The 25,869-nt window shown below is 34.1% G+C and overlaps 1 protein-coding gene across 1 annotated transcript in view; it reads right to left on the bottom strand.

Annotated features, from left to right (window-relative positions):
• Positions 1–25,869, bottom strand: part of AGPS (alkylglycerone phosphate synthase) — a 166,153-nt gene that overhangs the window by 24,602 nt on the left and 115,682 nt on the right. Inside the window, exons 13-19 of the mRNA XM_049887540.1 lie at positions 25,395–25,471; positions 23,657–23,769; positions 17,076–17,145; positions 14,587–14,648; positions 10,500–10,589; positions 2,615–2,714; positions 705–762 (exon numbers count right to left, since the gene is read on the bottom strand). Of these exons, the coding sequence (XP_049743497.1) occupies positions 705–762; positions 2,615–2,714; positions 10,500–10,589; positions 14,587–14,648; positions 17,076–17,145; positions 23,657–23,769; positions 25,395–25,471 (570 nt within the window). The remainder of the gene's footprint in view (positions 1–704; positions 763–2,614; positions 2,715–10,499; positions 10,590–14,586; positions 14,649–17,075; positions 17,146–23,656; positions 23,770–25,394; positions 25,472–25,869) is intronic.

Here is a 25,869-nt window from a genome sequence, read left to right as displayed (position 1 = left end):
ATACGGTAAGAATAAATTTCCATTGTAACTTCAAAAATTATAATTTTAAAGACAGAATGGCCATTACTTAGCTTTTAAGGAAGATTGCCTTGTACTATACTTTTGTTAGCCTGCTAGTAAACATAGGTTGATATAATAATTTTTATTGGTGATGTGATGAATTCTCTGGTAAAATTTGACATTTACCACAACGATCAACAAGTAATAACAAAACAGCATTAAAATCTTGAAAAGAGATTTTTTCATATCCTGTCTTGATTAGTTTACGGAGTTTTGGGTGGGCAGAGCGAACTGCTCTTCAATACATAGCACAACTGATGTCCAGCTACACTCCAATAGTGGTTGAAAAACACTTATGCAGTTTTTTTTTTTTTTTTTTTTTTCCTGTAAAAAGTTTTGCTATAATGGTCAAATATCTGCCAGGCAAGCTGGGATATTCTCTCGGTAACCTGAGGTCCCTGAGAACTCAGAAGGCTGTCTAGGTTCTATCTAGACAGACTTATCTAATCAAGCTTCTGTTGGTTACTACCTCAACCTAGACTACCTTAGTAATTGCTGTTCTAAAACAGAAAAAACTTTTAAGAAATCTCAAGTACTCTCAAATCACTCATATTAGGATTTTTTCCCCCAGCACTGTACTGAACCAAGTGTTTTTAAAAAGAAGGAATACTAGAAACTCTATCCCCACCCCACCAAAAGAATACCTCCGTGGTGATGTGACAGGCTCCCTCCATTAGCGAGGATCTCTTCTCTAGCAGCTGCCTGTATGTGGAAACAATACAACAAACAATTGCTGGATTTCAATCTGGAGTGAAAGAGTAAATCCAAAGGAGGCACATACTTCCTTGGTTAAATAATAAGCTAGCAGCCTATTTTTCCTCTCTTAGGTTAACTGTGTTTAAAAAGCAATTAAAATGTACAGTCTAACCTTATAAACTTTTTTCTAGTGAACAGTCACAATGTCTACAAAGACCACTTTAAAATGCTAGGGGGGGAAAAAAGGTGGCAAAATGATATGACCATCAGATCACCAGCGGCACTAAACTGTTAAAAGAAAAAAAAAAAAAGTTCTGTGCATGTGGAGTAAACTTCTCACTATACCAACAAGTATTAGTAACTAACATTTATTGACTGCTTAATGTATACCCAGGAAAGTGCCAAGCAATTTGCCTACAGCATCTCGTTTCTCTTCATTACAATCTTATGGAATAATTAATAATTACTCCCATTTCACAGATAAGGAAAATGAAGCTTAGATAGGTTATTCACCTAAGATCATAACAGTGAGCAACAGAGTCAGGTTTACTTACAAGGCTACAAAGGATCGACCATAAAAACCCTTATGGAGAACATGTCTTAGGCCAATGCCTTGGGATAAATTACTTGCCAGTCCTATATATAATAGCCATAAGGTGAAATATTTAAACTGCCCTGAACCACTCAGAATTACTCAGGTGTGTAAAAACCATCAGGGGTTAGGCTAGAGGAGGAAAGGGCCCAGGTGGCACAGAAAGGCTACATCTCACTGCAAAGTAATCTGTAAGAACCCTCATCATTTAGGATATAGGGTTTTCAAATGAGTCATGAATAAGCTAGTCCCTGCTCTAAGAGACTATGTTTTCTAACAAATTATTTTAAATAATCATAGAAATAACTACTTGAGGTCAGTAACACCTAGAGAATGGCAGTTTGGACTGAGAAAGAGGGAATAATTTCACTCTTGTGGTACTGAAGGAAAGGGGCTTTTGGGTAGCCATGGTACAGCACCGAAGCACTGAAAGGCTCAGGGGATGGGAAAATACTCAAACTTTTGGGGGTAATGAATATGTTCGCTATTTTGATTGGGGTGATGGTTTCAAGGTTATACACATATGTCAAAACTCATCAAATTGTATACTTTTAATATGCATAGTTTACTGTATTTCAATTATACCTCAGAAAAAGCTATAAAACAGCAGGGAAGGAATAGGAGGAGGCCGAACTCTGTGTATACTTTAAGTCTAAAAATATGTGACTGAAAACCGTCCTGCAGAACTATCTTTGGCAGGCATTCAGTGAAGGGAAAACACCAGGACACCTGAGGCTTTAACAAACCTCGGTCTCCTACAGGTCAGCTCTGGCTCCTTCTGAGTCTAGTCTGTGTCACCTCCAGGCATACTTGTAATGAGAAACATTGGCCATCAAAATAGATGGCTTTATAAAAGTTACCTGCTCAAGGAACCTCAATGGCCTATACACAGCTTTAGCAAACAAAGAAACTGCAAGCCTAGAATGATATTACAACATGGATAAAAAGCATTAGAGCTGTTGACCTCAACCAAAGCCACCACCGGAAGATGGTTGGGCTGACAAAGTGGTATCAAGGATTCGTATAGTCCTTTGCTATTTAATCAGCTATTATGTACTGAAAGTAGCATCCAAAGAATCACTGACTACAGGTATAGAGGATATTAATTTTAAGCCCATAATCTAGTATACAGGTCCGTAGAATAGTATGCTTCTCATTTCTATGGGCCAGCAGCCAGGTAAACTATGTGTAATTACAGAGAGTTCAACTAAAGTTCATACATCAATAGTACATGTTTATTTAAATTAATAATGTATGCATAATTACCTCAGTTTGTTCAAACACAGTCAGTGGGTCACTAATTCCCCTGTAGTTAAAGGCAAAATAGAAGTAGATACATGCACCTGCATCATAAGTCTGCGTCACCCTAAAAAACAAAGACAAAATCCCCATGAGGCTTTAACTTAAGTAAAATCAGATTTAACATCTAGAAACTCAAAGGCAAAATCACCTGAATGATTTGCTTAAGCTATAATCTCACTGTCTGCCCACTCTCCTTCTCTGTTATAGAAATGCAGATTGGACATTTTTCTTAGAGTTGTGGCTCAAACAGGTGAACTGAGGATGCAGTGGGAAATAAAAAGATTTTACGTTCATTAAAGGGCCAGTTTAGTCAGTATTATAGGCACACATTCAGTCATTCTTTTGTCTTGTTTAATCCCACGTCTACTGGGAAATTAAAAAAACATTTACACATTTTACCAGCAACACTGCCACTTTCCCCTGACCTTATCAAAGTTGTTTAGTTACCTAGAAGTAACGGGAGCAAGCGTGTGTGAAAATACACTATATATCAGATGAATGTACTATATTAGTTGTTTTAAATTATATAATCAAAATAACATTACAACTAAATGGTAGAAAGGTGTATGTATACTTTAACAAAAAAATTTTTTAACAACAAAAAAAACTGAAAGAATAAAAACATATCCCAACAACAATAAAAGTAATGTAATTTTTTTAATCTTTCCTCTATTCAACTAATTTTCTGTACAATTAGTTCCTCATGTAACTGGTATGAGACATCATTTGAGGCACATTCATATGTCAAACAGTACAGCTCTATTATTTTTCAAAAGCATGTTTTCCAGCCAAAGGAAAGCAACAGGTCCATATGTGTAGATGTCAACTATTTTGTGTACTGCCACAGTAAACAGACAGGATACAAAATGTCTGCCCCTTGAGAGGGAGTCCCTGGGTGGTGCACATAATTAACATGTTCGGCTGCTAACCAAAGGGTTGGAGGTTTGAGTTCACCCAGAAATGCCTTGAAGAAAGGTCTGATCTACTTCTGAAAAGCCAGCCATTGAAAACCCTATGGAGCATGGCCCTCCCCTGACATACATGGGGTTGCTGTGAATCAGAACCAGCTCAACGGCAACTGGCTCCTTGAGCGAGGCAACATCAGACTAGAAAAAAAAAAAAACTTGGTTCCATTCACTGGCCTAACACCACAGAGACCACGAGCGTGAAGGCATCGAGTCCATATAAACATTCAAACACTTGACTAAGATCAATTTTCATTATTTTAAAAATGTATATTGATAAAATGTGGACAATTACAACCTCTTCAAGGTATATTAAATGCTCTGGCAACAATACTATGAACTTGCCATTTGCTTGGATTCTCCTGGCTCAAGAGACTTAAACATTGTGGCCAGGAAAAAAAAAAAAAAAAAATCACCAAAATTGGAGGCCAAACTGGAGACTCTTTTCAGTCCCTACAATTTAGAAAATAAATGACTATGAAATAAATATCAGTAATATTTTTTTCTACACAGTTAATTTAAATGCACCAGAAGCGACTCTTCCATACTCTCTATAGACAAAACAAGATGTAGCCTTAGGATACAGGATGATGAATAGAACTCAAGAATGCTGACAATCTTGGATTCAGTTTAATAAGCCATCTGATGATGTGCTAGACACCTTGAAAGAGAGAATATAAAGACAGACAACATAATAGCTTTATGTAGCTTAAAAACAAGTCTAGACTCTAGACTAAATGGAAGGAAAATACTAAAGTAATAAAATCACAATAAGTGATTACACAAAGTATAAGAAAATTGAGGCAGGTCAGGTTGGGAAAGGCACTCTCGAAAAGGTATAACTGAATGGAGACTGACAGAAAATGTCTGAGACTGTTCTAAGTAAGAAAAGTGCCATATTATCAAGGTATAAAATAGATCAGCCAAGAGATAATGGAGGAAGAGTAAAAAAGCCAGACACTCGGCAATAAAGGAAGCAGACAGGCACACAGGAGATTGAGGGAACAAATTAGGGGAGGATGAACTAGTAATAACCCTAATTCTGATGTCAGGAATAAGAAAATAAAAGAATTTGAGAAAAGAAAAACTGAGATAAAGAAGCAATGGTAAATAACTGCTGTGATAGCACATGGAGATGGACCTTCACTTAGCACAAGCTCTGTAGCATACAGTCCCTGAGTGGCAAAGACACATCTGCTACTCTCTCTCCCCACGTCTCGTATCTTACATGCCATTCACCCTACGAGCATTAATAACCCTTCCTAAGTATGGGCACCTTCCAAAAACTACGTTCCTGAGCTGAAAGGACACAGATGCCAACCTAAAGGCGTTCCCAATGGCAAAGTCTGGGACAATTTGAGCAACAAAGTGAATAATGATAACAACAGCTATAACCCAGAGGATAAAATATCTGAGTCCATACTGATATAAATAAAAAACAATTAAATAAATAAGCAAGTAGGTAAGTGGAAGAATGTTTTCTTATAGTAGAATTCCAACTAATAAATAGAAAATTACCATTTGCAAGTATCACAACAACAACTGTTGTAAGAGTCATCAGTGGGAGATTGATGATTGGAGACGGTATGATAAGAAAAAGACTATTCCATAGTTTTAAATCTTATTTCTATTCCAAATTTCCCCATAAGATATTTATTAAGTACAATGAGGGAAAAAATAGTAACTTTTAAGTGGAGAAAGCTGACAGGCACCACCATAACCAAGTAATCAAAGTTAATATCATGGTAACGGGCATATGGACATCATGTGCCTCCTGATATGATACACCAAGAAGAACACACATCACTTCTGTGGTACTCTTGCTAAAATGTATAACCTGAATTCAATCACAAGGAAACATCTAACAAACTCAAGCTGAGGAACATTTCACAAAATAATTGTCCAGTATTCTTCAAAAATGTCAAGATCATGAAAGAATAAAGAAAATCATCCCAGATTGGAGAAGATTAAGAAGCCAGAATAACTAAACACATTATGTGATCCAGGATTGGACCCTGAACTAGGAAAAGGACATTAGTGGGGCAAATGGTAAAATTTAAATAAAGTTTGTAGAACAGTTAATAATATTGTAACAATGTCAGTTTTTTGGTTTTGATAACCATACTGTAGATAATAAGATGTTAACATTTGGGAAAGCCTGGTGAAGAGTATATGGGAGCTCTTTTTACTATTTTTACAACTTTTTAAAAAGTCTGAATTATTACCCCCCAAAATTTAAAAAAATCTTTTAAAACTACGTAAATATCTCTCCAGTGGTCTGAAATAAACAAAGCCCCATCTCCCTCAGAAGGAATTAAAACATAAACAAAGGGTGTATTGCAGTTAAAAACAGCCCCAAAACAGACTAGATGAAACTGCATGATGAATTCTAAGTCTTCCTTCCTCAAAGTTAACAGAAATAAAGGAGAACTTAAAACTCAGAAACAGGAGAAATGTTCAAATATCAAAAATGATCAGACTGGGTGAAATGCGGCATCTTCAATAAGTTCACATTAGTAATTGGTACCGATTTGGGAAAGGAACGATCAAACCAAATGCTGTGAACTGGCCTTAAAATAGACACAGACTCCATATGTGTGCACGCTGTCTATTTACAAAAGCTACCAAGAATGTTAGCTTATTAAATCATATACATGATATATATCTAGGCTTTAAGAATGCAATTAGGTGAACATTTGAAAAAGAGCTAAAGTAATCATAGTCAAATCTCCAAATCCAATTTACTGAGTTTTCCACAAAAAATCTAATTTAACAGAAGGAGCAAATACAGAGGAAATACTCTTTTTACTACACAATATAAATAGAACATAATCTAAAATTTTAATAGCCTGTTAGGCCAAATGTTAGGTGCCTCAGAACAGAAGAAATGAACTGTTTAACAATGCTACCGTCAATTTGCCAGCTGTGCTTTTCTTCCAGTGTTAATTCACATTCATAAAAAAGATTCCTTAGATGTTTACATTTTGAATACCAGATTTTCAAAGTTTAAGAAAAGCTAGAGAACCATTTAACTGTGAGGGCACTACCTTTAGGAAAAATCAAATTCAAATGAAATTTGAAAGGTGAATAAATTAAGTGATTCATAAGAGAATCGTTAAAATCAATAAGCAGAAAATATAACTAAATGTTAATAGGACACTGTCATCTTCCAACGAATCCAGCATCTATACTATACAGTTCAGTTTTCAGTAGATAACCCAAAAACCAGTTGCCACCGAGTCTATTCAACTCATAGCAACCCTATAGGACAGAGCAGAACTGCCTCATAGGGCTTCCAAGGAGCAGCTGGTGGATTTGAACTGCTGAACTTTTGGTTAGCAGCCATAGCTCTAACCATTGAGCATCAGGGCTCCTTCGGTAGATAAGCAGGTTACTGAATTCACAACAAAGCTTGATGGGACTGACTGAATCAGTATTGTAAAACAAAGACTAAGTCCAAATAATGAAAAACACCTGTGAAAAGCTTCCGTTTGGGTCCATTTCAGAAAGGGACTCAGAGCTTAGATCTTTAAATAGATCAGTTCTATCACTTGTGACACTTTAATCTCTTCCAAGACCACCTGGACAAGTGATAGTGTATGTGACAAAGTCACAATACTGTTAATTCTGAAGGTTTTTTGTGCTCTACACTTCTTGGAGTACTTTGTGTTACAGTCAACTGACTAGGAATTCCTTCCCACATAACCTCTTCAGAAAATTTAGAGTTGGGATTTCTATCCCAGTATAGAATTTTTTTTCTTTTTTATAGAAAGTACCTTTTAGTGGACAAAATGAATTAAGTGAACTCAATAAATGCAGCCCACAGCTGAATTAATTTCCTTAGGATCTTTGATTTCAGTTAGAACTATACTGATCTTAAATTCATTTTGAAATAGCCTTTCAAAACCTGGTTTAAAAAAATATGCTTATAAATTCAACAGTTACATTCAACACAGAATAATCTCCTTGTCCACCACCAAGCAGCTCAAATCAACTAAATTAAGTCAAACTCTAGTTAAATGTTAGTTTAATCAAGTGTGAGCCATAAAAAGTATGTTTAAAACTCCTATTTATCAAAATCATTTAAATAACTAGACATTGCGCACTCTTAACTTTTGGTTTTATAAGCTGATCACAGAAGCTGACCGTATCTCTTACCACAAAATCATTCTTTAAAAAAGAAAAAAGCTACTTAATAAATATGGCATATAGTCAACTCAGTTTAAGTATACTAATTTTATCTACCCATAATACAAAATGAAGATTCTTAGTCCTCATGAGCATCTTCTGAAGAACCAAGATTTAAGCATTAATACAGAATACGCTGTAAGGCAAAATCTTTTACTTCCCAATCATTTTCGGTGGTGATTTATCATAATGATATTTTCATAACTGGGGGAAAGAAGGTTCTTGGGAGGTGTTGAATAGGGAGTTGGGGCAGAGGAGAGAAGCAGGTTGGTAAAAAGCTGTAAAAATTGCTACTTGACAAACCAAAGGAATAACAGTTTCTCAACTACATGAGAATAGGTTGTATAACCTAAAATATTTCAAACTTTACTGGTAACAAATAACATTTGGATTATTAGACCTGGTTTGCCTTTAGTATTATAATAAAAGGCCTGATAGACTGGACTGTCAAGAGAAAAGCCAAGGATCAATTTTGGTTGATAATTTAAATAAACACAAAATTTATTCTTGAGTGTTAAGGACTTTAAACTAAACCGTTCACTTTTAAACATACCCCAAATTAAAATCAAACAAACAAATGTATATTTTTATATCTTCATTTGGAAAGGCTCTCTCCAAGGTCAAACACTGAGCTACCATTAAGCTTTACCAAGTTACAAGCCTTTTTTTATACAGAACATTTCCCTTCCTTCAGGCATCTCAAATTCCGATTTTTTCAGGCTTTACACTCTCTGATTCTACCCCAATGTACTTGTTTGAAAACAAGTTAAAACAGAGTTGACTCAGTACTTCCTGCAATACTCTTCAAATGCTGACGGTCCTTCCCACTTAGAAGGAGAAAAGACTATTTCAAGGACACATTCCTGAATTAAAATGAACAGTTAAGGTGTTTTAAAAAATGCTTTGCCTACATCTCATCATAGAATTTTACTTTTCACCCTGTGGAAGTATAATTTAACAAATTCTAAAAGGTACTTGTCCCAGTGGAAGCAATAAGTAAAAGAAATACAATATGGTAGCAGGGAAGTACAGGATGAAAGAATGCAAAAGACGGAGACACCACAGAAGAGATAGCAGTTTAAAGAGTACAGAAATATTTCCAGTCTTGCAAAAGAAAATACAGAAATTATCATTCTATGACAAAATATTAAGGATCAAGGAGGCTTCACAACTGGATGTCTTCATGAAGACTTACTGAAGAGGAAGAATAAAGCAAATTTTCCTTACTAATACTAGTATAGATTGTCTACCTCAACCTTAATGTCCTTACCCCACAATAATACTATAGCACTTATATAACCCTTTAGAGTTTACAAGTTTTTTTCACACGCTTTCTCATCTGATTCTTAGAATAATCCCATCAAGTAGATGGTGTTACTACTATTGATGATAAAATTAGAGCTCAAAGAGATTAAATTACTTATAAACAGCAGAACAGTGCCTTCATTCTTCAGGACACATGTAGTTTTCTTACGATACAAAGAAATTTAAAAAGCTAGACAGGAAACTGCCAGGGCAATGCAAGGTGGCAGACAGGACACGATCCCCGGGCTGCAGTAGCCCAGGTGTGCACTGCTGGGTTGAGCTTAAGTCATTCCAGGCAAATCAGAGGAACAAGCATCATCAACAGAAATATACAGAATGTGCAGTTATGCTGAAGCCTAAGTGTTGTTTCAGAAATCCAGCATCTGGTGCACTTAATAATAAAAATAGAGACATTAAATTATTATTATTATTTTAGTCATGCTTATATTGTTTAAACAAAGTTTTCTGCTTGTTTCTTAAATAAATATCAGAGATGTATTTCTAAAAACACACACACAAGAAAGGGAAAGTGAAGCAGTTATACAATACAGACTGTTCAATAACTTTTAAAATGCTAGATTACTATTGTATCATATATGGTTTCCCTTCTCATGATCTGTTCTGATTCCCACTGACTCTCCACTCCAATTAATTCTGTAACTTTTTAGACAGTCCAATGTTCAACTCATCTTGATCAGCTGGTTACACAGAAACCAAATTCTGTTGGTTACACAGAAAATTAGTATCAAAAGAGTGAATACAAAGTGCCCCTTCTCAAGAAAGCCTCTTTTTGGGCTGCTGCTATTTAACATAGAAGACAAGATCATCAGTTAATCATGCACTGTCCAGTTCGGAATATACTAGCCACATGTGGCTTTTTTTTAAATTAAAATCAAATCAAATTTAAAAAACAGTCACATTCACAACATTTCAATAGTAACATGTGGCTAGTGACTATTACATATTGAATAGTGTAGATAAAGAACATTTCCATCATCACAGAAGGATCTATTGAAAACCACTGAGTTAATCTTCATTTGGATCTTTTTGCTCTTCCCTTTCCTTTATTCCACTCCCATTCATTTAATCAACAACTGATAAAACAGTTAAAGGACTCTGATGAAGAAAGCTACCGTTGACTGTGTATGTAATTTGTCATTTCTTTCTCCAGGAGCTCAGGCTCTTGGCCCACTGTCATGCTGTCCAAAGGGTGTCTTACTCCTAAAGGGCTTAGGACTGCTGTAAAATTCCAGTAGTGCTATCCTAACAAGGTGGCAAGCTAAGTTTAGGAAAGCTTGCCGAATGGAACAGATTGAAGCTTTTCCTCACCTGGCAAATTACATTTCTCCATTGATTAAAAAACGGTTTTATAAGAACAATAAAACACTCACCTGCATGTAGAAAAAGGAGCAAACTGAACACCTTTCTCTTTGCACTCCCTTGTTATTCTTTCTTTGACATTTCTACAGAGATCTACAACTCTAGAAAAGACAATTGAATACATCATTAAGTTTTCAAATGAATTATACAAACTCTAATAAATGCTGGTTTATCTGGCATCCTTCAAGTCAGAATTCTCTGAACTTTTATAGTTATTCCTTCGAGAATAAAAAAGAACCTTGATCATTCAAAATTGAGCCTTCCATTCATAACCTCAGAGGGAGTAAAGTCTTTTTTTTTTTTTTTTGCTATAGGAAAAAGAAGTCAGAAGAAGACACACAAGTCTTTTGAAGGCAGGTTCCTATCCTCAGGAAAACCCAATTTCAAAATAAATTCAATTATAAGGTTTTAAGAGCTTTAAAAAAGCAATAAAGAACATGTCGATAAATATTCAATTTTGGGTTATGTGAATACCAATCTTTATCCACGTGTAAGATGTTTTCCTTAATTGAAAAAAATTCAATTAACAATTATGACGTCACATCAAATATTCAACAGCCTATTTTCAAACACTGAGCCGAATTCCAATTCAACAAATAAGGCTTATTGGACACTATGCATAAAGTGCTAATGTGCTATGCTAGACTGTTTTATATTAAAAGTCAATGAAAACAGGCACGTGAGGGATGATAATTCTTAAAGGGGTAAAGAGGTTGACATTACTAATCTATTTTTGAACGTGAGCTGTAACATTTTGTTATAACTACATATGTTGTTTCAACTTGAAGTATTCATAAGCCATTTCATTCCCTAATGAATATCTAGGCCATGCACTAACACTGCCTATGTTCAGAATCATGAGAACTGAAAAGATAACAAAGAAACTCAGAAGGCTGGCCTATCTCTAGGCTAAAGACCAATTTGACTGTAAAAGAACCAATCAGATAAAAATATGAACACTTAGATTATGCTTTATAAAACACATTAAAGTTATCTATAAGAGTATATGATTAAAATAAAAACACAAAAAGGGTTTTAGTGTTTTAGTAACACGTCACATTTTCTATTTTTATAAGTATAGTATCTGAAAGTTCTATAAATGCTAATTTTACAAAACAGTGCTAAATTCAATTCTGCTTTAATCTGTGAAAGCTGCAGACAAGCTTGATTGGCCTGTGTTATGTATGCCTGATTTATGAAATGGTAAGAATCCACATTTAAAAAAATCTCTAGTAAAGCATTTAGATTACTAAAATTTAACATCTCTTTTTGTATAATCAAAATTGTTAAAGTTGTTGAAAATTGTTAAAACAAATACTTTACATAATACATAAGACCTACTAAGCTTTTATATCGAGGAGTTAATGAATATTACTTTTTTTTTTTTTTTAAATCAAAGTAGCAAGTTCATTATCATGACTCTAGAAAACAGGACTCAAACACTACAGCTGAGTAGTCTAAAAAACATTAAGAATTGCAATTCATTGGCTTTTATAGTTCTTTGCAAATTAAACTATCAGGTGGATTGTATTTCAGTTCAAATGCATTTAAATGTATCCAATAATCACAAACAAACTCCTGTAAAAATGCAATAGGAAACATGGACATGTTAAGAACAGCCTATACCTAAACCCTCACCAGTAGCTAAGCTGAATAATGAGGAGGAAATGGAAGAAAGAACAGGACTGAATGGCTATAATCCCCAATGGTACACTTTCTATACATGATTTCTAAGAAGTGGGTTCTGAAAGTGTTCTTTCATAGAAACTGAACAAAGGTCAATATGGTCCATTTTGACCAATCATTTCATAGGACATAAATGTACTGTGTATACTTTTTAATTCTTACTTGACCTATCAGCAAATTTAACGCTGCTGACCATCCATTCCCTCTTCAAAAAAACTCCCCAGGCCTTCTGTCACATCATTGATATTTATATTTCCCAAAATCCCCTAGTTATTATTCCTCAATCTCCTTTGCCACCTCTTGTTTGTATGACTATCCCTTAAAAGTTGGGATTCCCTGGACTTCTTTCTTAGGCCTTCTTTTTTACCCCCCTTCACTCCATATATATATAAATGTTCAAATCTACCCCCTTGGTTTTAATCACAAGCCTTATGCCGGTGCCTCCAAAATCTCTAACTCTGACCTCTTAGGCAATTATTTTTCAGTGGGCTGCATTCTTATTCCACTCCAGAGTTTGTTCATAGGACTCTATGCAGAATATTCACTACGTACCAACTAGTGAATATTAGTGCCACCGAGGGTACACAAAGACTATTAAGACCAAAAGTCCCTCAACAGGCTTACACATGAAAAGACCAATGACTCAATGTGTGAGGGTTAAAGACCCTGATCCCACCAGTAACTGCTAAACAAGGTCTCTATCCAGTTAGTACTCTGAGAGAAAAGCAAGTTGCTAAATGGGTAACTATCAAATTTTATGTCAGGAATGTAACTACTTTCCAGTAATGATATTTATTAAAAAAAACTTTAGCTGAAAAAATTATTATAAATGAAAAGAGATAACCCTGCATAAAACATAAATTATCAGTGAGTCAATTAAATAAACATGTAAGTATATACAAGGAAAGTATGAAGAAAAATGAAAAGATAGTACATGATTAGCTCCCATAGTTGGATGAAGAAGAGAAGATGGCAATTAGTAGTAGTAACTGAATGACAAGGAAATTCGTTACACTGAAGAAGAGGCAAGTACTACACTAACCCACTTAAGGAGAGGTATTAAAGACTAAAATGGTCTTTGAGGCCACTACAAAGAGCTGCCAACCGACTTCCATTGCTCAAAAAAGTCAGATGTCAGTAACTTGCTCATTTTTTACTTACTTTGTTAAAATTCAGCATCAAAAATTGTGACTGATACTGTAAACTCGGTTAAAATCTAACAAAGCATGGAATCTGAGCACCTATGCACCAAAAGTCATAGTCGACAGTAGATGAAGACTGAATGTAGAAGGGTAAAAAGTTTTCTGGTGGAAAAAAGATCTTGGGAGAACAAAATGTTAAAATATGTAATTATTTAGAAGGTAGATTCCTAGAAATTTGTTCTAATAAGCTCTATACTCTTCTGTAGATCTAAAATATTTCATAATTTTATAAAGAAAAAGTAAAATATAAGGCACAGTAGAAGAAAATAAAAATATATTGACATCAAGAATTTTTTTTTTTATTATTCAATGACTTAACAACTTACAAATCATTTTTAATGAGACCATTTCACATTTTCTAACAGGTTTTGGAGTGCCTGGGTGGTGCAAATGGTTAACGCACTTGGCTGCTAACCAAAAAGCTGGGGGTTTGAGACTCTCTAAAGGCACCTCAAAAGAAAGGCCTGGTGATCTACTGAAAAACCAGCCATGGAAAACCCCATGGAGCAAAGCTCTACCCTGACACACATGAGGTTGCCACCAATCAGAAGTGACCCAATGGCAGCTGGATTTTAACCCTTACTTCCTTAACCAATATTTATGCATTCGTGTGTATATGTGAATAAGTGTGTGTATTTCTTATAAAGAAGCTCTTCTAAAATTTATCTCAATTTGTCTTATTTGAGCCATTTACTGTAGTGTGTTCCAGTAACAGAATTTTTGCTTAAATTTAAAGATAGAAATTGTACAATTTCTTAAATTGGGTTTCTTTCAGAAACCACTTTAAATGTAAGTTTTAATGTGTACACATATAATATCAAAAGTTAAATGATAGATGATAAAAGAAGGTTAACTGGCTTTATAATTTGGGGGGACTTTTTAGAGAACACTTAAGCATATTAATCACTTAAGAATTTAAATCAAAGCCAAGTAAAACCACATACTGACATTTAGTGCTCAGCAAGATTCTTTACAACGTAAACGTCAACAATACTTTCCTTCTTCTAGGGGTTACAGAGAAATTTGCCTCAAACCAAAAATGGCTGGCAAATATGACATTCTGAGGAAAACATTAATTTAAATAAAAGTGGCTACCTTGTTTCAATGTGCATAAAATCTTAAAAGTTTACCTATTTACACACAAAATTACATTACTTTGAGAACTCATATAGCATAGTTGGATAATATCAAGCATTTTATTATGTTTTACCTGTCCCAAGGAGCAGAAGTCTCAAAGGATTCTCCTAATACGTAGTATTCCAAACCCAAGTCCTGTTAAGACACATACACAAAAATACAAAAAAATTAAAACAGATGCAGAAGAATCAATAATACCAATTGCTAGCATTTCATGTCCCTTGTTTATATTTCAGAAGCCCTTGTGGCATAGTGGTTAACAGTTTATCTGCTAACCAAAAGACCAACAGTTTGAATCCATCAGATGCTCCCTGGCAATGCCACGGGGCAGTTCTACTCTGTCCTATAGGGTCACTAAGAGTCAGAATCAACTGGAAGGCAACGGGGTTTTTTGGTTGTTAGTATTTCATGTCATCTTTAGTATTACATGTTTCTAATTTAACCTCAACTACTCTTTACTATCCACATCATAAAAACACTGGAAAGTCACCCCAGCAGTGAGATATAACCTCCATGAGGGTAGGAACCTTGTCCTATTCTCTTCTATATGCCTGGCACCTCGCAAAGTACCTAACACATGGTAGGAATGGAAAAATTTCTCCAGTGAATGGGTTCTCTATCCTGGAATGGTCTATGTACATGAAGAGAATCTTGGCAGAACAAATTTTCCGTGGTTAAAACAGCAAATTAACCAATGTCATAATTGGTCATCAGGGTTGGAGGAGGGGAGGGAGAAAAGTCATGGGGGGAGTTATAGGGAAGAGAAGATCTCTTCTTAAAATCAACTTTTTAAAAAACAAATTTAGAAAACAGAACGCCTCACTTTACAGAAGGGACAGAATGGATAGAGCATCTGGATGTACCCTCGCTACGAAGATATAATTTATAGTGAAAACGGAATGTGTACAAGGTGGAATGTGTACAAGATGGAATACACATATTACAAGTAACTTATAATAATTAGTTTCTTTACCCAGAGCACAATCCGGTTTTAATATCAAAACGGAAAGAACCATTCACCATCACAGAAATACAAATATTTGAAAGAAAACTTCATAAGGCAGAAAAACCAATACATGACTAAGTTTTAATGCCCAGTAAAATGAATCACTTCAATTCCACCACTGGTTGACAAGAAAAAAATCCAAATTCCCGATCTAAAATGTGTGCTTTTCTCCTATTCAAAAAACATTTATACGGTGACAATGATATTAAGAATTGGGATAATAAGAAATAAAATAAAACCATTGATTCCCCCCAAAAATCTCTTAATTTGCTTATAGTATTAACTATCATTAATTAGAATCCTAATAATCAAGAAACTTAATCCAAACTAACCGTGTCTATGTTGAAGTTGGTACAGTTTACTATTTCGCTTTCCACAATTCTGAATTCAGTATTATGGAAAAAGTCAATACCCTCAGAGAAAATGCCTAACAAACATGGGGAGAAACTGGTACAATGACAGTGTAAGGAGACAGGCATTATTTACCAAGTGCATAAATCTTATTTTTCAGATCTAAAATTACCCATTACCTTTCATGACTTGTGTATCTCTTAATCACAATTTCTAACACAGGGCACAGGCAATGAATACATTTTTTCTTACCTGCATTATGGGCAGAGGGGGAGAAAGGGGGTCCCTATATGCTTCAATTCACTGCCATTTAAAATCTGTTTTTTAGCTATAATTACATTATTTTTATAATGAGAACACATTAATTCAAGCTTTTTAGAGAAGTGAAAACAAAGGCTTATGTAAGTATTTCCTTCAAAACAATCTCTAAGTAAAAAATTAGAAAATTTAGTACTTGAGGAAGCCAAAATATCTATAGGATATCTGAGAAATGACCTTTTAAATTAAGATCCTTCAAATTACTTGAGAAGCAAAGTTAAAAAATAAATGAATAAAAGTAACCCTAGCAACAGCAGAAAATAATTAAGAAACTTCAGTTTGTTAGAGTCAAAGTAGAAAAGCAAAACAAAATAAATAAATATTTCAAAAGAACAATTTAATATCAATAAGTATAGCAGACTCTTGAGGTTAACAATGACTAGAGAACAGCATCTTACAAATAGTAAATGAAGAATTATAAGAACTATGGAGCTCATATATAAACAAATTATCTAATTCTATATCTTAATCATCACCAATGAACCAGTAACTACTCGAGATCGCGTTAAATACCAACTTTTAGGCACATTTAAAGAAATATTTATGTATCTTTAAAGCAGATTATATGAACAAGTGAGGGATATTGCTATATAAGACAGCTTGATTCTAACCAAGTAATGTTAGAAATGTCAACTTCCTGACAGAGAATGGCTTTATTCTTTTAAAGAGCAGAAAATTGATTAAATCATCTTTTAAGTTTCTCGAAAGCATACACGAAAGGTTTAAATGGGCTTCTGAAGATTTGTAGCTGATCATATAAAATGATACGCTAAATTACAATAGGTTAAAAATTAAGGAAAAAAAGATAATTTTATATGCTCAAAGTAAGAAAGCGTATTATCCGCAACATAAATTAGTAGTGACAGGAGAAATATGAGATAACTTACTCGAATATACGCAATGACATAGGTCAGCAAGTAACCCCTTTGTCCATTATCTTCTCCAACGGCCAACCCACTGTAATTAAAGAATAAACTGTTAATGTATTCAAATGAACAATTAAAAATATAAAACTAACCAAACTGATTATGATGCCTCAAAATAACTCCTTAACAGATTAATGTATACTACAATGCATCTTGTTATTATCTAAATATATCAAAGAGCTGTCAAGAGAATAAGCTTGGATAAAAAAATCTAAAAATACTTTTAATATTTTAGTTTAGCCATTAATTTCAAACTTTTATCCACCAAACTAATAAAACTGACTCATTTGAATTTGAATTATTCCTATCCATACTGTCAAAAGAGTAGAGAAAGAATGCTAAGAAACAAGCTTAAATAATCTCCAAAAAGCTTAACAAGATACTTAAAAGCTGATTTTATTTATATATAAAGAATTATGATGCTAGACTAGCATCCCAAACACCAGGAAGTTTCTTGAATATTAAGCACGTAGTATTTGAAGTGTTAGACATGGTTTTTATTTTATGGAACTTATGGTTTAAATGGGAAACAAAACACAGTCATATAGAAATATTAAAGTTTACAAAGCATGTAGATAAGCACAATGCCAACAGGTAAGGTCTATTGCTATGACTATATAAACTATTCATTCCTATTTGAAAGTAGTTTTATCCACAGAAATTATATTTGGTCATCTAGTTAGAATTAATCCCACATGGCATACAATTCAGCCCAAATATACTCTCTGGTTCCTTGCTTTAAAAGCTATGAATGAATACTGCTTCCTAGTACCTGCAGTAAAAAGCTTTTAATTATGCTTTTTTTCATCATCAGGCAGAAATTAACTCTTAACTAGTCTTAGCCAACAAAACAAAACTTACCCCAAACTCTCAAAGTACCCACTAAAGACCGCTCAATAAAACTAAATAACAGAAAAATATCTTTTCTTGTGACTTTTGGTCATGATTGATGATTAGCTTTTAGGCCACTTTTCTCAGTGACCTAACTGCATCTCTTTGGTCTCACTTCATATGCCAAGTCATTAGCCATGAGTGTCACCTAAGACTCAGTCAGTCCTTGAAACTGTTACATGAACCTCTTGTAGAAGAATCATTTCTCTATTGCTTCAGTTAACACCTTAGGGTTAAATTTCTTTCTTCCCCTCAAGTTTCACTGAATTAAAAAAAAAAAAAAAAAAATTTTTTTTTTTTTTTTTTTATGACTATGGTGTAAATAAATAATACAATGTAGCTGTACCCTTGTTCTATACAAATACTGTAAGGAAATTTCAGGCTAGGATATATTAGCTAAATAAGAATTTCCCGACTTACTACTGTAGTTTGATATACATGGATTAAAGCCATCCAAAAGGACTGGTAAAGACTTGAGAAGACACGCTAGTCTAGAACTACTTGGGGATGGGGTACAATGAAATAAATGGGTTGTGTGTATTACTAAAATATTAATGAGCAAAGAAGACAGAACCTAGGTCAAGTAAGAAAAGACAGAAGACAATTCTGAGTTGGGAAAGGGGTAGAAAGTCAAATCAAATTCCAAAACAAAAGGAAAAAAAAAAACACTGAAGATTGCTGAAACAAGCACTTTAAGAAAAAAAGACAAGCCCTCAGGTAGATATGAAACGGTCAGATTCTAAGTCCAAGAGAGAAAAAACACCACTGATATAGAATAGAAACAGTTCACCCTGGGTCTAACAGAAAAGGAAAGGAAGGAAGTGAAGACTAGGAAAGGGTACAAGAGGCCTGTGTTGAGAATCTTTAGGAAGGAGCAGGCTAAGTATGTATTTGTAAGAAGTCACAGCTATATGTAAACCCTGGTGTCACAGAGGTTAAGAGCTGTGGCTGCCAACCAAAAGGTCAGCAGTTCAAATCCACCAGGCGCTCCTTGGAAACTCTAGGGGCAGCTCTACTCTGTCTTATAGGGTCGCTGTAAGTTGGAATCCACAGGTTTTGGTTTTAACAGGTATGAACATTTAGTAGGCCTGCCTATGTCAGGATAAGACAAAGTTCTACTTCTTAGTCTCAGGTAGCTTATCTATCTAATCTTATTTATCTTATCCATCTAATCTTATCTATTTATCTAATCTATCATCTTTTCCCTAACCTCCTTCTAATATCTGGCAGGAGGAAACAGAGATCTGCTCCACTATGGGATCCATTATGACAAATCACTATATACATTCTCTCATCCAAAGAGGAAAAAAAGAGATGTCCATTTTAAGGTTATAAATTCCAAAGGAGAAAAAAGGCAATGAATCACAGGTTTCCCCACAAATTTAGCTATCTGGGATTTCTCTTAGCATTCAAAACTGCCTATCCTATCCTCGCCCAGAATTACCTTAAGAATCGATTTGTAAACAAAAAACAATAGCAGGGCTTAAAAAATTAAAGGCTTCAAACTTGCCATCTTTGTAGCCACTCCAAAAAACTATATTTAGATTCAAAGCACTTTATCTTGGAGCAGCGATATCTATCGCCTACTTCCTGTTCTTTCCCAAATTTCAAACATCAATTAACAAGGTTCTTAAATTTAAAGTTGGTGGGTGAGGAAGGACTGGGAAGACTAATGAAAGAGGAATGAGAGACAATCTTTTTATATAAAAGGGCCATCTGGTGAACCTAATCATTCTCATGTTAAATTACATTAACAACTTAAACACACACTTTAAAAATAACGATAACACATTACCTTAAATTCTCTGGTAAATGTCAGTACATCCGTCATGAATGCTGACAGGTACTGTTTATTCTGCTCAGCCCTTAGCAAAGTTAAAGCACATTACTATCAAATATGGATCAACTACCAAAGTATGATTGTTCAATATTTGACTGCTATGCTTTGTTGGGTTTGATGTGTTCAAAGGCGCTTAAGAGGCTTGGAGTGTTAAAGACAAGGCAAAAGAAATGGCTAAGACAACACACAAAAATATTCAAAATTGTTAAAAGTACATCATTAAAGACAATCAATTTAAAACTAATGAGAGGGATGGAAAAAGAGTATAAAATTAAAAAAAAAAAAAAGAACAGAAAGTAAAGGATAGAGTAATGCCATAATTCAAAGGAAAATACATGAGCTAAACTAACGAAAACTTTAGCAGGAAGAAACCTGGTGGTGCTTTCCTTCACTCTTTTATGCAGAAGAAGAAATGACTGAGAAATGAGAGTTGACATCTTAAGTAAGAAAAATATCCCTGAATCTTTCAGTGATTAGCACAAAGAATTAGTGCCTAGAGGTAACTGGGGGGAAACCAGACTTCTGCTAGAAAAACACAAGAAGCTATTTCCAAGTACCAAAAAATCAAAACGGCCCTAAGTCATCTGCTTTAAGTCAGTAGTCCAGGTTGTTTAAAATAAATTTCTGCATCTAAATAAAGGAAGCCATGACAAAAGTACATTAAGAAATTAGTCATAATATATAGCGAAGAAGTAACAAATAATAGTAGCAAAAACATAAGATACCAATCTGGGCATGAGTTTCTATCACTTTGCTTTTAATTGACAGTTGATTTACTATGATCTGTTTTTAGTGGATGAATCTGATACATCAGAATAAGCAAAATCGCTAGAGTTAAATCAATAGTTCCGGAGCCTAAGTATCAGCATCTGAAGACACTTGAATTCCACATCTTAAGGAAGATTCACTCTCATTTCTAAGTTGTAAATAGATGATGCTGTGTGGGAAAAACAAACTAGCATGATGTGGAAAGAGAGCTCATGAGCAGCTGGCTGCCCAAATTAAAACTGACAAAATGATTCTGACAAATACCTAAAGATTAAAACACACTGTTTAAAGGGTGGTATAGTAATTAGGCACAAATGAAGAAGAATAAAAGATGTCAGGGGTAAAAAGTATTTAGTTTCATTAATTCATTTAGTAAATATTTAATAAGCATCTAATATGTGCCAGACCATCAGAGGTGATATCTAAAAAGAGACAGGTCATGCCCTATAAAAAATTGTGTGTGAGGTAGAATAAACAGACATTTTGTCATTACCCTATCCTAATCTAGCAGGTAGTGTGGCACTACTAAATACAGTAGTCCCCCTTACCTCCTGGGGATACATTCCAAGACCCCCAGTAGACGCCTGAAACTGCAGAGAGTACCGAACCCTATATACTCTGTTTTTTTCCTATACATACATACCTATGATATTGTTTAATTTATAAATTAGGCACAGTTAAGAGATTAATAATAAAATAGAACAATTACTAAGTAAAATAAGGGTTACCTAAAAAAAAAAAAAAAAAAAATTTTTTTTTTTTTTTTTTTTTTAGAACGTGAGTACTATGATGTTGCAACCATCAATCTGATAACCAAGACAGCTACCAAGTGACTTAACAGGTGGGTAGTACATACAGTGTGGATATGCTGGACTAGGGATGATTCACATCCCAAGAGGGACAGATCGGGAAGGTCTGAGATTTCATCACACTCTCAGAATGGCATGAAATTTAAAACTTACAAATTGTTTGTTTCTAGAATTTTCCATTGAATGTTTTCAGACCATAGTTGACCATGGGTAACTCAAACTGTGGAAAGCAGAACTACAGATAAGGGCAGACTACTGTAGTAATGACTTGTTGGCTAATCTGAATTGTAATTATATAGACCCTACAAAGTAGAACTCCTCCCTGTGTGTGTTGGGGGGGAAAAGGGGAGGGTTGAGGTGAAACTAAACAAATTTAACCTGATATAACTCATATATGATTCAAATATTATAGTAAAACTTCACAGAATTCAAGCAAAATGTCGTTTTCCATGTCCCTACGAGTCCATCAAGAAAATTTTTAAACCTGTTATTTAAACATATACAGAAACATTCCTTTTTTTTTTTTTCAAACAACATTTCAGTCTCTGATATTTAAGGCTATTATTGGTTTTAGTTGGTGTCAAGTCGGCCGTCAACTCATGGTGACCCCACTGCACAACAGGATCAGCCCATTGTGAACTATCTATAGGGTTTTTGCTGGCTGGCTTTTCAGAACTACATCACCCAGCCTTTCTTCTCAGTCCTTCTTAGTCTGGTAGCTCCACTGAAACCTGTTCAGCATCACAGCAGTACAGTTAAGTCTCCACTGACAGACAGATGGTGGTGGCTGCTCATAAAGGGCATTGGCTGGGAATCAAACCCAGGTCTCCTATATGGAAGGCAAGAGTTCTGCCACTGAACCACCACTGCCGCATATTTAAGGCTAGGGTAGATAAGAAAGATTTTAATTTAACTTCCTTAAATCTTCCTAATATAATCTGCTTTAAGAAAAAAAGTTTTTTAATCAAATTATATATGTTCCCCACATAACCCAGAAAGTAGAAAGTAGGTACACACACAGGGCTAAATTCATTTTGGAGAAGGTAAACATGTACATTTTAAAAACTCAAACACCAATGAGAACACCTGAAATCCAAGCTGTTAGTTCATTAAATGAATTTTTATAACATAGTTACTTGTAGCTAATTGAGTTAAAACATCAGTGATCCTCAAAAAAGGAACTGTGGGAAGAGGGAAAGTAAAAAATTGTTGTTGCTGTTGTTAATGAATCTCAGATTTTACTAAAGAAATTAAAATTCCACTTGCTAATTTCAGAAGGGGGTGAAAACAAAAGTGAGGAATTAATTTGCAATACTGAAGAACAGTACAAAAATGATTTAAAATTATGCCCAAGATTAGACCTTCTCCCCCTCTACAAACACTGTGTTTTAACGCAAAATTCAGAAAATTCCAGAAATAAAGGGCAGAACATTACTTATGAGAAAAATACATAAAGTGGGGCATTCTAAGACACATGGCTCCAAATTAAGTGTTTATTTGCTCTTGTAAAAAACAGCCAAAATTTTACAAAAAGGAATAAAAGTATTTATAAAGATGTTTCAGAACTCAGTACAAGCATAATATGTATGTATATTTCAAGTCCTGAAATAAAAAGAGAAGTAAGGGATAGTATCTGGAAAATTGTTACTTTATGTTCTAGAAAAGGAAAGGAAAAAATATAGTCCTGATTAATGACATTTTCACTGTAGTTCTCATCGATCAGTCTTATAATCCATCAAGCCGACAGACAGAAACCACCCTATCATTATTCAGTTGGTTATAGATGTGAAATGTTTTCTGTTTCTTTGTACCAGCACAAAACAGTAAGTGACAGGAGGTGGAGTATACATAATTTATCAAATACCTTTGATTAAACACAGTTTCCTTTTAAAAACATACTAACGGCACACTTAATTCATACACTATTATCCCTAAACAGTTAACATGACTATGGATTTTTTTTCCCTATTTCACTCTAGCACAAAAAAATATTATAAAATTAACATTAACATAAAAATCTATCAGAAATGCAATAAAGATACTTAATATATCACATGTATGACTGGACATGTAAGAGTAACATACCAATCTAACATCTTGAAAATTTTTAAAGCAATCAGAAACAATACTTTAAATTTGACTACAAATTTAATACTGAAAAGGGAAAATAACTGATTAAAGATATCAAAATTTTAGCTTAACTTTATCTAGGCATTATCAATGTAAAACCATACCCAAATTTTGCAGCAATGTCATACACTTGCTTTTCGTGTTGAAGAACCTTCTCACGGTCCCCCTCAAACAGTAATGTAGCTACACTTAGCTGATTGGGATCAAATCCTTTAAACTATAAAAAAATAAAATTTTATTATTACAGATAAATCTTATTCTGCAAAATAGTAAATTGAAATACATTTTGCTCTTTTCTTCTTCTGATCTGGGCTCAAACATATAACTCCTTAAAAACTGAGCTTTAAAACTTTACACGTCAATCAACAACAAGATGTCTAATGAACCTACTCAGGTCATTACAATGTAACAAAAAACCCAGTGGATTTCCTAAAATGATGAAGAGCTTCTAATATTCTTCTAGAAGAATAAGGAGGTGATGATGGTAACAAAAATTCTGAAAAACAAAAGGGAGAACAAGACCTATAACAATTAAATCCATTTAATCCTTTAAGAACAGAAAATCATTACAAAAAATTTGATACATTAAAATAGGTTCTATTTCATGGATAAGTACATAAAAGGATGTCTTAGGCATGGAAATCAATGTAGAGAAGCAAGGATTAGATCACTAATGGTGCTGCCACAACTGGTTAGCACCTGGAGGAAGGGGAGATGTAAAGATTAATTTAGATATTAATTTCACATCATAAAATTGAAATAAAGTCAAACAGTAATAAAGAGAAATTGTTTTAAAATTCTCATTAAGAAAAATGGGGTGGGGGGGAGGAGAAAGAGAGAGAGGAGAAAATGGCCCTGATCATTGTTCTGGAGAAAGGAAGGCTTTTCTAGGCTTAGAAGTAATCAAATAATCACAGGAAAAAATCTAAAAATTTGAAACTTTTACACAAGAAAAAAAAACTTCTATTAAAAAGGCGGGTACTTGATGGAAAAAAATTATCAACATTTATGACAAAGAACATCTAATAATTTCATTACTAGAAAGGGTGCATATCAAAGCACCAAGGAAAATAACTTGAAGTTGGCAAAGTAATTATATCCAACTAATTCACACCGAAATGACTTTTGGAAAGTATGTAAAATGTTCTGTCTCACTGAAGCTTCAAGAAAGATCAACTACAATACAGTGAAACCTGCAAAAGCCAGAACCTGTGTTAGGCAGAAACCTGTCAGAGCAGGAAAACTCAAATATTTTCCACTAAAATGAGCAATGGAAAAGTGATAAGCTGTACCCTCTCAAAGGCAGAAAACTTGTGAGACCCAGGAAAACAAGGCAGTCTCATTGAGTTCCAGTTCTCACAGCTTTCACTGTACTATTTTTCCCCTACTGAATGTAGGACATAACAAAAAATCCTACATGTAAAAACAAGGATATGATAAAAGATTGCTCATGTGTATCACTAGTGGTAGTATAAGTTGGTATAACCCTTTATGAAAGGAATACAGCATTCAAGAGCTTAAAAAAAACAAACAAACCTTATTTCACTTCTACTTATCTACTCTAAAGGAAAAAAATCACACTACAGAAAATTCTATATGCTTGAAATTTTTAAAACAGTGTTAATTTTAGGAACTTCAAAACTGGCAAAGAATTTAAAATTTCTGAAATTACATGATTGATTTATGTGATAAATATTTATTCCAATGTGAAAATCTGTGATTATTAAATCTACACAGTAGCACAGAAAAACACACTCATGATAAGTGGGGGTAAGGAGGAGAAAGCAGGGGATAAAAGTATACTAAGCACTTATATTTTTAGCATTTTATAAAAATTCTTACCTTTGTAATATAAAACTTTTTCAATCCATCCAAAAATGATGTAAAAATAGAGGAAACCTGAGGTTTAAGAGCATGACCTTAAGAAGGAAAAAAAAGTTTGTATTTTAAACTAACAGCAAGTTCTGTGTTTTTCAGGACAAGAGACTACTTCAGCTTGAGTATCCTGAAAGCGAAAGTTTTCATGACTTTAGTTTTTATATCTTCCTGTTATTTTTTTTATGTTATATACATAATGCATATCTATATTAAGATCTACACCTTCCACGTTTATCGTCTTACAAAAATCACACAAAACTTTTTATTTACAAAACTTCTTGTTTGTTTTTTAAGTCAAAGTACATCATGCAATTAATACTACACACAGGTTATCTTTCAGTGGCACGGTTTATACACAGTAAACTTACTTCATTAATTTTTACTTCATTAAGAACACCCAACGGTGGCTGGTTTTACTTTTATTTTGTTGAATTATACA

This window comes from Elephas maximus, chromosome 6 (assembly GCF_024166365.1).
Source record: "Elephas maximus indicus isolate mEleMax1 chromosome 6, mEleMax1 primary haplotype, whole genome shotgun sequence".
Taxonomy (NCBI): domain Eukaryota; kingdom Metazoa; phylum Chordata; class Mammalia; order Proboscidea; family Elephantidae; genus Elephas; species Elephas maximus.
Note: the sequence above shows the minus strand (reverse complement) of the source record. Positions and strands in the feature narration are given on the sequence as shown.